Here is a 12,605-nt window from a genome sequence, read left to right on the forward strand (position 1 = left end):
CCTCATCTCCTCTCAGAGCCTTAATGTCCCCATTTGTAAAATGTCAGGAACTGGACCACACGCCTGCACAGGCTGAGGCAGGATCACTTCTGGGACGCACAGGCTGAGTATAAATCCTGGTCTAGCCTTTATGCGCTGCAGCATGTTAAAGTCCTTCCTCAAACTCTAAATTCTGTTTTCTAGATTCTCCCATATGATGGGAAACAAGCACAAGTCTTCTGTGAAACAGGACTATCATCCCCCCAAAGAGAGGCAACCCTACAGCCTGGTGAAGAGTTAAGCTTGGGCTTTGGATCAGCTGGGCCTGGATCCTGGCTCAGCCACCTGCTGGTTGCTAACCCAGAGCAAGGTGCCAGTCTCTCCAAATCTGCTTCCTGCTCACGCACCTCCCAAAGCTTAACGAGGTCAGAGATAACACACCAAAGTGCTCTGCATTCTACCTGGCATTGAGTAAGCAGTTTGGTGTGCTTAGCTGTGGTTTAACAACAGTAGCCCTGTCTTCCTCTTCATCACCATTACCCTCTCCCCTCCAATCCTCATGTTTATAGAATGTGCACAATGGAATATTATTCAGCCATGAGAAAGAAGGAAATCCTACCACTGAGACAACATGGATGGCCCTTGAGGGCACCATGCTAAGTGAGTAAGTCATACAAAGAAGGACTAATACTATATGATACCACTTATGCGTGAAATCTATGTGGAGTCTAAAAAAAGCCAAACTTGTAGAAGCAGAGTAGAATAGTGGTTACCAGGGGTTGGAAGGGGTTGGAGGAATTGGGAGATATTGGTCAACAGGTATAAAATTTTAAAAAATTACATAAATATATCTGAATGACATTTTTGCCTTCTCCCACCTGCTCCAAAATGGCAAAAAGTTATAATTTTCATTTTCCCCTCAATCCCACCTACAACCATTCTGGGCTCATAAATTTAACTATCTTTTAGGGGACAAGACACTTGGAAAGGTATGGCGAAGTTAAGGATTTGGGGATGGAAAAAGACTGTGGGTCTGAGTGCTCGAGGAGGTCTTAGGCCACCAGTTCTCTCTCAGATCAGGAGAAAATGACCATTAACCCATCAAAAAGGGACAAGCTGACCAGAGGGACAACCAAGAGAGACTCATGGGGCATTTCCATTCGACCTAACGATGACTGATGGGTTGAGAACCCAAACACAGAGCCCCTTCTTTATTTGCACAGCTGGAAAACACTCCCTCCACCACGATTTCTGAAGGAGAATCAGGCATTGCTTATTTAAAATCTTGGCACACTGAACATTAGAGAAGGTCATCACGGCTTTATGGAGTATCTGGGCTAGTCGGCCCCTCTTTCCAGTTTTCCCAGCTCACTTGTTCCTCCAATAGTGTGAATACAGAGCTTTAAGTTCCACAAGCCACCCTACAGTGGCAATGATTATTTTCATGCATTTAAAATGATTTGCCTCTTTGCCTCATTAGGGCTGGTTCCCTCAAGATAGGACCTAGTTATGCATAAAATGAAACAAACCAATGAGATCCAGGCCTCTCTGGATTTTGCTAGTAGATTGGACAAGACAGAGAACCCCTGCAAGGGGCATGAATGTCCCCAGGAATCCGTTTCCAGGGGACAGTGTCTGAGGTGCACTGACTAAGAACTGTCTCCATGGTTACCAGACTCTATTGGTGCAGATAGTGGGTCCCTGACTACTGACCCGGGGAAGAGGTGCTGGCCCTAGGACTCCTGAGTCACTTTGGCCAGTCAGCCAGCAGACTTCTCCTTGGGCTCCCCTGGGCTCCCCCTGTGTCTGTTTTGGTCCCCGAATGCTAATGCTCCATTTCACTGAAGAACTTGGCTGACTCAGGGAGAAAATATGTAAGGGAGGGCCCCCTCTGGACCTCATGTCACTTGAGATGAAAAATGTTATGCTGTCTCCATACTATAACAATCTGAGACTATAAACAATGATTTAATTAATGACCAGAGAAGAATACTTGCTCACCGATGTTACATGGTCTGAAACCCCATAACTGACGCAACGTGAAGCCAATGTTTATATGGGCACAGATGACTGGAAGCTAACATTTTGGTGGCGACTGTTACTTTGAAGGGTGGCAAACAATGACATTTTATTCCCAAGGCCCTTTAGAAAAGAAGCAGAGTGAGGAAGGCAGACGTCTTGAGACAGACTTGCTTTGGCAGGGAAGGAAATGACTGGATTTGTTCAGGAAGAGAAGGAGAATCACCGTGGAATCCGATGGCCCGGCCAGCAAGGCAGCTACTGTTACCTCCTTGGGTTTTCCAAGTTGCTGTACTCAGAACTTATAAATCTAAAGGCCTATATTCTATAGCCAGGCCCTGGAATACTCTGAGTTGACTAAATTGTCTTCAAAAGGATGCCTCAAAGATTCTTATAAACAATGGCTAAAACTGAATTATGGTGTAATATTAGTTGATTAAGACAAGACTTCAATTTGAGTAATTTTCATCAGCTGGACACAGACAGATACAAACAAGAACCCATGACTAAATGCATCCTAGCTGATGGGAACAACTACAATCCAATGTGGCAGGAATAACAGCAACATTTTTTAAAAACTTGAAAATGGAAAGGAACTCTTTCTTTTCAAGACCACAAAATAAAGGAAAAAATGGGAAAAGTGTAGTTCGCTCAAGGTTTTCAAATGTCAACAAAGTTCCAAAACTTATTTCAAGAATGGCCTCTTCACTCAGAGGAAATCTGGATCCACTGAACCCCCATATCTTCATTGCCTATGTTTCTCCTATACTTTGCCCCCAAGTGAAGCCAGATGCATTATCCTGAGACAGTCAGAATTGTTGATACCTTTTAGTGAGGCCAGCCAGCCACTAAACTAAACTAATTGTAAAATGTGTTATGTTAGTGCTTCAAGGAAATGTTAAAAACCTTCCATGCTGTTCTCTCCTTTTAAGATGAGGGGATTGACATGGGCTTAAAAGACTGTTCCAAGTAGAAGCAGAGAATTCAAGACAATGTCAAGCAAAGGGAAAGGCGAGAAAGCTTTATTTGGTTGTCCATGCACCTTTTCACCACTCATGTCCCACACCCGCCCATTCACAGTGCTAAGCCCCCGCAGAACACATATATTTTTCTCTATGGGATTACCTCCACCCATGCCCAATTCAGCTTGGGGAGACCTGATCCAAGCTTGGGGTCATAATCTTTTCTGGAGGAATGAAGGGACTTGAAATCAGAATTTAGAATGCTGACCAGTCTCAAGTGGAGAATATACAAACTCTTCTTTTGAATATCATGTCTTGCCCACAATGTGTTGTGTGGACAGAGGAGTGTGCACGGCACGGTGTGGTCATTTCTAGACGTGCACACACCACAGCGGGCAGAGGGGGGTGGTCTGTCTACAAAGAGGAAGAATGTCATGGGGTGCAGAAAGAAACCAAGGAAGAAAGGAACTGAAACCAGCCTCCTGGTCCCTCATGAAACATGAGCTTCCCTTCCCACTCTGGGCTCTGAGTCACTCCTTTTCCTCTCCAAAACACTCCTCTTTTTAATTTCAGAGAGCAACTTCAGCTGCTTGCAACTAAAATAACTTTGTCTTAAGAGCTGGGGTGTGCAAACTCTTCATGGAGTCCTCCTTCCTCCACTAACGTACAAACATTGGAACTTTTTTAATAAAGCATGGCTTAAGAGACAATATTAAAAAAGACCACCTAAATCTATCAAGACTAGTTTACTATGTGATAGGACATGCCTTCCTTTGTAAATGTGTATAGCCAATTTACTCATTTTTCAAACATTAAAGGAGCACTCACTCTGAGTGAGATAGGAGTCTGGGCTCTCCCCAAGTGCTCATGATGCAATCAGAGTAAAAGCCTGTTCTCATAGAACATGTAGCCTCCGAGGGGAAATAAGACATGCCTACAGATCAAAATGGCACCAGGAAATAATACAGGACATGTATTTGTGAGGCACTGCACTACCAGTTTTACCTGCAGAACCCCATTTCAGGCTCACAACAGTGTCGGGCACGTGTCATCATTACCCCTGCTCTGTAGGTGACACAACTCAGACCCAGATAGGTCTGGTAACTTGTCCATGGGTGGTGGATGGTGGAGGCTAGATTTGAACTCAAGGAGTCTGGGTTAAGACTCCAGGGGTTGGACTTGACCAGCTATTTGCCTCCTCTGTTTTGCCTTTTTGGTTGTGTGTAGCATGAAAAGAAGCCCTTTACTGACTAGTGGGCCAGTTACCTCCCTCCTTCTGTCTTCCCCAAAGCATTGTTTCTGACACACAACAGGAGATTATTAAATAATAAATCTCGGAATATCAAAAAGGCAACAATTACTGAGCATTTACCATGCCTCAGCATTGAACCAGGTACCTAATATACACCATTTCATTAATCCTTACATTTAATAGGAATCAAAGGAAGAACTATTATCCACATCCTGATTTTGGAGATTAGAACATTGAGGCAGGTTAAAAACTAATTCGATTAGTTAATTAGGCTAAGTTATGCTATGGGAACATATCAAACTGGAAATCTCAGTAGTTTAACACAAAGGGTTATTGATTATACTGGCAGCATGGGCCAGCACACAGCCGGGGGCAGGGGGAGTAGAAAGGCCTCCGTCCCTAGTGGTCACTCAGGAAACCGGGCTGATGAAGTCATCTCATGACTATTCCATCCAGAGCATGGAGTTTCAGAGTTCACAAGGGCAGGAGAACATTGTATGGACACTATCATAGTAGCTCTAACGCGCTTTAGCCTAGGGATGATGCAGGTTGGTTTTGCTCATGGCCTACTGAACCTGTCTTGAGGCCCCAGCTAACTGCAAGGGGACTAGGAAGGTGGAGTGAACACACGGGTATCTGGTGATCAGTAAAGTGCTATGCCATCGTAATCATCCCCAGGTCACCCAGCAACTAAGCGGCAGAGTGTAGAGGGTTAACCATTCCACATGACAATGTCCTCAAAATTTGTAAATGTATTTCCGGAGATGCTATTATAAGTTATCAAAACTCATCTAGAAACACCCAAATGTTGTCTTAGAACTCATAGCCTTCTCTTAGAACTTTCTACTTGCTCAGGACTACCCCAATTTTGGCACATACGAGGGGAAGTTACTCAGAGCCAAGCACACGGGGGGGAACCTACCTTTGTTGGCACAAGCCATCCACTTGAGATTGTCTGCAAAAGCAGCCTCCCGTCCAATGAGGTAGGTGAAGATGCGGACCTGAGAGGAAGAGGAACACAGGCATCAGTGGTGTTCACCTTTCACTCTGCTGCCCCAGATCACATGTGTGGCACACACACATGTGCTTTACCTCTTTAATGCCCCAGGCTTCCCATCTGTAGGAACATATTTAAGACATTTGAAGTACAGTCAGCTAGAAATATATTCAAAACTCAGGCCTTTGATCTTTTAAACCATATGGCACTGGTGGTGGTTGTTTTTCGGTGTGCAACACACGACAGAGGAGAGCAACTTGAAATGGGAAATGGCAACATCACGGGTCTGGGTTTGCTACAAACATATGGACAAGGATCGTCCAGGTCTGGACCAAATCCGCAACCATTTTCCTCATCCACACAGGAAATGCAGGGTATGCTCTTCCTGGGAATATAAACGCCACCAAAAGACCCTCAACATCCCTCTCCCCCAATGGTGAGGACAGGCTGCAGAGAGTCTTACCATCTGTGGTGTCTGGTGTGATTTTAGGAGGTAATTAAGTGGGACCGGAGGCACGGCCTGTAGCCAGGAGACCAATGGGGACTCTTTCTTGCCTTCTTAAGCATTTGGTTCCCAAAGAGTAGAAAACACATGTAAAACCCTGTCTCTCTCATTTTCTACTGCTTTCTCAACTCTCTCCCATGAGGCTAGAATTCTCTGAAATAGAGTACAATCCATCCCCCAAAGTAGTACTTGAGGGTAAGATGGAAGAAGAGGAACTAAAAGGGATACAACTCTTGAATTCAAATTTAAAATGGCACATGGCTGAAGACTACACAGTCCAAACGAAAGTCTTCTGGCAGGCCAAGGATGGTGCTGTGGCTACCTCTTTGTGGCTCAGTTAATGAAGACATACTATCGGATGAAGACACTGGATATGTGGTATGAGAGGCTTTACCAGCTGGTGTCCCCCCAGCCCGCTGAAACTGGCTCAGGCCCCCCTATTGCCCCTTCAGTGCCTTTATTATGGTGTAGATAACTAGTATCTTGTGTGGTTACGTCTGTGAGGTTGATTCCCGCTAGCCTGTCCACCTGATGCAGGGAAGGAAGAGGTGTGCCTCTTTCCCCTGGCTATGTCCTGATGGAGCACAGCTCAATATATGAATGGGTAAAAATACACGAATGCTCCCAGCTGAGTGAAAAAAAATGCAGATTGTGCTTTCTTTTATTTATTTAATTATCTTTTTAAGCAGGCTCCATGACCAACATGAGGTTTGAACTCACAACCCCAAGACCAAGAATCATGTACTCTACCGACTGAGCCAGTCAGGCGCTCTAGATTTTGTTTTAATTATAAATATCCTCTTCTCTGGGCACTATAGCTTGAAAGCTAGTTTAAAGAGATGTGTGTGTGAGTGTGTGCGTGTGTGTGTGTGTGTGTGTGTGTATTTAAGTTTTTATGTATTTATTTGGAAAGAGAGGGAAGGGGAGGGGCAGAGAGAGAGAGAGGGAGAAAGAAAATCCCAAGCAGGCTCCGTGCTGTCAGTGCAGAGCCCAATGTGGGGCTCAAGCTCAAACTGCAAGATCATGACCTGAGCCGAAATCAAGAGTCAGATGCTTAATGGACTGAGCCACCCAGATGCTCCTAAAGAAATGTTTAAACACACGTTATCGTTACATAACCTCAGCCTGCCCTCACCTGTGTGCACGAAGGCAGTCATTTCATCCATCACAACTCCTCCAAGGATGCTTCCTGAGTGGGTGAGCAGGCAGAGAGAGATTTGCCTCTCTTCATTCCCCTCACTCTCTCCCACACTATTCCCAATGGAGTCACATTGAGGGAGAAAAGATATGTCACTTATTTTTTATTATTATTATTATTATTATTATTACTTAAATTGGGAGATTCTGGCTCCTCTTGGAGGAAAAAAGAGAAGAGTCAGTTTCACGTGGCCAAAAGTGATTATCACTGACCAAGCCCTACATAAAGTCACTTTCTTGTTCACTTTTCCTGCCTGGCCACTGTGGGCATTTAGCTGAAGATGTCTGATGTAGGCGGTAGCTGAGGTCCAGTTAATTAAAATGATTTGCTTAATTTCATCTAGTCCTGGGTCATCTGAGTTCAAGCCCCATGTCAGGCTCTGCGCTGACCGTGGGGAGTCTGCTTGAGAGTCTCTCTCCCTCTCTCTCTCTCTTTCTGTCACTCTCTCTCTCTCAAAAATAAACAAATAAACTTAAAAAAATAATTCATCTAGTCCTGCCTTGGGATAACACTGGGGCCTCCTCTCAATCTCTTCAAGATGCTGGGTCTGTCCACATAGAAAACCCCAACCTGCCCCATGGCCCAGAGCCAGCACCCAGAGGAGCCAGCACTGGAATACAGTGTTTTGAGACCCAGACCCATGCTTTTTTTTTTTTTTTTTTAATAAGTCCTCACCTTTCATTTCAAATTTAAGCTGTTTTAAGGGGAAACCCTAGATTGATAAAAACTTGCATCCCCACTGGCTTTTAATGAAGCAGAAAGCTTAAAAGATAGCTCTTCGTAAATGAAGCTAGGGGTCTATCTTTGCAGGCAAATAGGAAAAGATGTGGCACAGAGCAGCCCGTATGTTCGCACGCACCAAACCTCCTCTGCCATGCAGATTAAGAACCTCAGGATAAACTGAGTTCTCTCTCAGCGGCATGGTTAAAGCTCCAGCACAAGGCTGTGAACCACTAGCAAGACTTCTATAATCCCTCACTTAAAAAGATGGCAACCCATTTGGAAAACCAGCAGGATCGTGCCAAACTTCAGGCCAGACATGACTGCTCAAAGAACTGTGCTAACAATAACCACAATAATGGAATCCAGCATTGCAGCCCCCACAACCCCACCATGGCTCCTATACCACTGCTGTGACCCCTACCTGGCCCTGGGAACGGGGTCGTGGGTCAGGTACATGCTAAAGGATTTATAGGCATCATATTTATTTTGTTAGTTTGTATTTTATTTTACTGCTTATGAAAGAGGATCAGAATCATGTTCAATATTTCCATTTATGTGGCACCCTTGGCTCCCTGGGGGACTGGCCTCCTTATCTGAGTAGAAACGGCATGGAAAGGACTTGTCACATCTCTGCCTATAAAATAAACATCATCAAACAATACTAGGTCCACACCCTGGATTTCTCACAATGATGCCTTTCAACTGGCAACAAAAGAGAAGGGATTTTTACTCCAAAATAAACATTTTGGAGAGCAATTTAACAATATCCATAGCATTTTTTATTTGTAATTTTTTCAGGCCCAGTAATTCTATCTCTAGGCATTTATCTTATAGCCAAGATAACAACAACAACAAAAAAATACCTGTAGGAGCTGAGCAGGTATCAAAGATGATAGGAAGTGATAGGCATACGGAAAAACTATAGAGGTGAACGTCTTCATAAAGCCTTGTAATTTCATTTTATACATTTTCACCAATACACAAAAATGGTAAAGCTACAAGAATGTTCACCTTCATTATTTGTAATAGTCAATAACTGTTAGAGCTTAAGTGTCTCTTGATAGCTGAATGGCTAAAAAAAAAAAAATTACAGTCCATTCACAGAGCCGAATACCCTGTAGATATGTACTCATGTAGAAAGACATCCGGTATAAACTGGTGAGGGGAGCAACGGCAAGTTGTAGGATATGGTATAACACAGAATCCTATTTTTCTTAAAGGGGACTTATACTTTTTATTTCACAAATGTCTCTATCATTTGAACGTTTTTACAAATGAAAAAGTATTGCTTTAATAACTGAAGATCATTCTAAATGAGCAGAAAGTAATCAGACGGCAACTTCTTGAACCATTCTACAAGGACCTAGGAAGAATCAATGTAGCACTGAAAATTCAACACAAGAGATGAAATGTGGCCATTAAGACCCAGCCCCGCATTTTCCATGGGGGGCTGCCATAGTCCACCGCTCAATTAACTGAGTGCAAAAGCTGGAGAAATAACACAATCAAATCGCTCATTTCCATCATTAGCAGATTCTGTAATCTGATAGATATTATTTCCAACAATTAGAGATTTCTTCCCCAAGAAGCACCTTTAAAGAAATATTCACAAGTCTGTCTTGAGGCCAACTACTTTTCAGATCAGAGGTGGTCTTGAAAGCCAGGTTCACAGCACAGAATATCGAGGGACAGAGGCACCACACAGTTCAGACCACAGCAGGAAGGACACACTGAGGCTCCCCAGAAAGCCAGGCCTTTGTGTTCATCATTTGCAGGCATGAAGGCACCACTCTCATTAATGCAGCACAAAGGCAGCGGGGGAAAGTCTGCATTAACCTATTAGTTCATTTTGATCTCCCATTTAAGTTTGTATGGTCTTTAAGTATTCTATAAACCCAATTAAGCTTAATAAAATTTAGAATGTGGACATTTCTAAGTTCAAAGTCATTTAATTTAATCTGCTTAGTATAAAATTTCCCAAGTGAAACAAACAAAAATCTCAATCCAGTTTTTCCAAAAAACAAATCATGCTTACTCATGTAGATGCAATTCCCACCAGAAAATGTGAGAGGCACCATTCCTCTCATGGTGAATATAGGTAGTTTGAGTTTATAATAATAATGAACCAAATCTCTTCTTTCTATAGCCATCAAAATAGGGGACGAAGAGTGTCTGCCAGTACACCTATCGTGGACACGTTTTATAGCCAGAAAACAGGCGGCCGCCAACTCCCCCACAAGTCCCTTTGGTAATGAATGGGACATTGTCAATGACCATGCTTTTGAAACAGTCTGAGCGTCACAGGTCATCCTCCATCTGTCACAAGTAACTTCTGAGCACCTACTATGTACCAGGGACCTTTCCTGGTGTTGGGGATAAAATGGATAAACCGTTAAAACAAACTCTGTCTTTAGGGAGTTTACATTTTCATGAAAGTAAAACAGATAATTAATGGCAAATTCATATCTAACATTTATTTGTTGGATTAAATGCTTATGAAGAAAATAAAGCACAGTAAGGCAATGGAGAGTGATAAAAGCTACAAGAGAGGAAGGGAAGCCCCCCCCCCCCCAAATAATGTGACATGTCATCAGGGATCTGGAGAAAATGGGGTGGGAGAGGCAGAACAAGACACATGGCTATTGAGGAAGAATGCTCCAGGTGAAGGGAACAGAAAGTCCCAGCCACTGGGACTTTGAAGGCACCAGTGGAAATGGAGTGGAGTCAATTAGCAGAGGTTGTAGAGAATGAACTTGGACAGACAACAGGGCCCTTGCAACCACTGTTAGAGAACAGAACCACAGAAGGGACTGAGTCGGAGCCTGATATGAGCCACATATAATCTTGTAAAAGGGTAAGTGTGTTTATAGTGTAGAGAATGGAGAATAAGCCATGAAGTGTCATGCTCAACTTGGCTGCTCATTTGATTTTCCTGTGATGTTCTTACAAGTCTGAAGACCCAGGTCCCATCCAAGCACAATTAAATAAAACCCTCTGGAGCAGAGAATCTTTTAATCTCTCTTGGTTCCAATGTGCAACCACGTTTGAGAACCACAGCCATAGGGAGACAGGGTAGAGCAGAGACACAAAAGTAGGAGGCCACCAAAGTGGTCCAGGTGAGAGATGACAGTGGCTCTGGCCAGGGTAGGGAGAGTTCTTAGACTTCACCGAACATCAGGATCACCAGGGGCCTTGGATCACATCTTACCCCAACACCCACCCTCCAGAGATTCAAATTAAGTAAACCACAGATCTACATTTTTAAAACAGCACCCGTGGTAGGTCTGACATAGGTAGACCGATGCCAACTTTATTTATTTATTTATTTATTTATTTATTTATTTATTTATTGCCAATGTTTTAAAATAACACAGAGAAGATGAGCCTTGAGCAAAGGGAAGTGGAAGCAGGAATTAATAAATCAGTGGAGCCATTTCCAACAAAGGTATTTCCATACATTGCTAAGGATTGAGGCTACACTTCTAGTTTATAATCTGTATGTGGTTTAAAAAAGATAGAGGAGATGGATCAAGAAGACATTTTTTTTTAAGTTTGTGTCAATCCAACAAGGCGGGAACATCAGACACCAACCAGACTGGGCAAACAGGACCAGCCATATGCAGTTCCTTTTTTCCCAAGAAAGGGCAGATCTGTGCCCACATGTCTGTAGCGAGAGCTGAGTCTTTATACCCAAAGCATTGCTCCTCAGAATTACAATAACCCCATTCTTGCTCCCATGTACAGAGGAAAGAGCTGAGGGCAGCACATTTAGAAACCTCCAAATACATAGTCTTCACATTTATTTTTTAAAAAGACTATGTTTTATTTTAAAATAACATTTAACTACAAATCTAGTACTTATAAAAAACTTATAAAACATGGATCCTGAGAAACTTAACAGAAGACCATGGGGGCGGGGAAGGAAAAAAAAAAAGAGAGGGAGGGAGCCAAACCATAAGAGACTCTTAAAAATTGAGAATAAACTGAAGGTTGATGGGGGGTGGGAGGGTGGGTGATGGGCATTGAAGAGGGCACCTGTTGGGATGAGCACTGGGTGTTGTATAGAAACCAATGTGACAATAAATTTCACATTAAAAAAACATGCAATCTACATGGATTATATGTATAAATGGCATTTGCTAAAAGAATCATCAAGTACCTCTGGGGGCCCACATCCATGGGTTCCAAATTTTAATTCAACTAAGTGGCAGCCTCTGCAAATGAATATGTGCACTTAATTTTATGTCTTTGCACCTGCTCATGCCCCTTCAGACTCACTGCCCAACTCAATTATTCCCTAAAATACCTTCAGGATTTCTCAAAAATAGTATATGACTTCAACTTTAGAAAGAAGACTCCTGATGTCTTTATGTCTTAAAGTCAACTTACTATTACTGAGTATGTTCTTGCTCTGTATCTTCACAAGATATATTCCTAACCAGCTTCTCTTATTTGCTCATTCCTATGAATTATGGTGCAGAGAAGCACCTCTGAATAAAATCTTTAACCTCTAAGCAGAAGATGAGGGCTGGAGCTTGATTATTCCCCAAATGCTTCATAAATGACTGCCAATATTGTCTTCACGGAAGCACTGCAAGAGTAGAGGCAGCCCTGGAGAAGGCTGATGCCAATGGACACAGTTATACTGAGCAGGTCGCTTTAATTGAGAAGCCATCATGCTCATAATAAAAGGAGAAACATCCTTATCCAAAGGCTGAGAGAGGCGCATAAGGTAACACTGTCCTGAGCAGCAATATGAGGGGACAAATTGAATTAAATTACAAAAGTAATAAAATTTCAACAAATGAGTATCATAGATCATTATGATAAATGGGCTGTCATTTGGGGGATGCTGTAAGAGTCTGTATAATCTCTTTCCTCTCAAGCACAGTGCCTGATACCTCATGTGTGGTACTGAAATACCACAATTCAGAAAAAGTGCAGTTTGGGAATCTTCTGAGAAGGAGGAT

At 42.9% G+C, this 12,605-nt stretch overlaps 1 protein-coding gene across 7 annotated transcripts in view; it reads right to left on the bottom strand.

Annotated features, from left to right (window-relative positions):
• CACNA2D3 (calcium voltage-gated channel auxiliary subunit alpha2delta 3) overlaps positions 1-12,605 on the bottom strand; it is a 1,033,852-nt gene that overhangs the window by 290,435 nt on the left and 730,812 nt on the right. For all 7 annotated transcript variants that reach the window (XM_053220354.1, XM_053220357.1, XM_053220355.1 and 4 more), the window contains one exon: positions 5,135-5,213. In XM_053220354.1, the coding sequence (XP_053076329.1) occupies positions 5,135-5,213 (79 nt within the window). The remainder of the gene's footprint in view (positions 1-5,134; positions 5,214-12,605) is intronic.

The sequence above is a fragment of the Acinonyx jubatus genome, chromosome A2 (genome assembly GCF_027475565.1).
Source record: "Acinonyx jubatus isolate Ajub_Pintada_27869175 chromosome A2, VMU_Ajub_asm_v1.0, whole genome shotgun sequence".
In the NCBI taxonomy this organism is placed as follows: Eukaryota; Metazoa; Chordata; class Mammalia; order Carnivora; family Felidae; genus Acinonyx; species Acinonyx jubatus.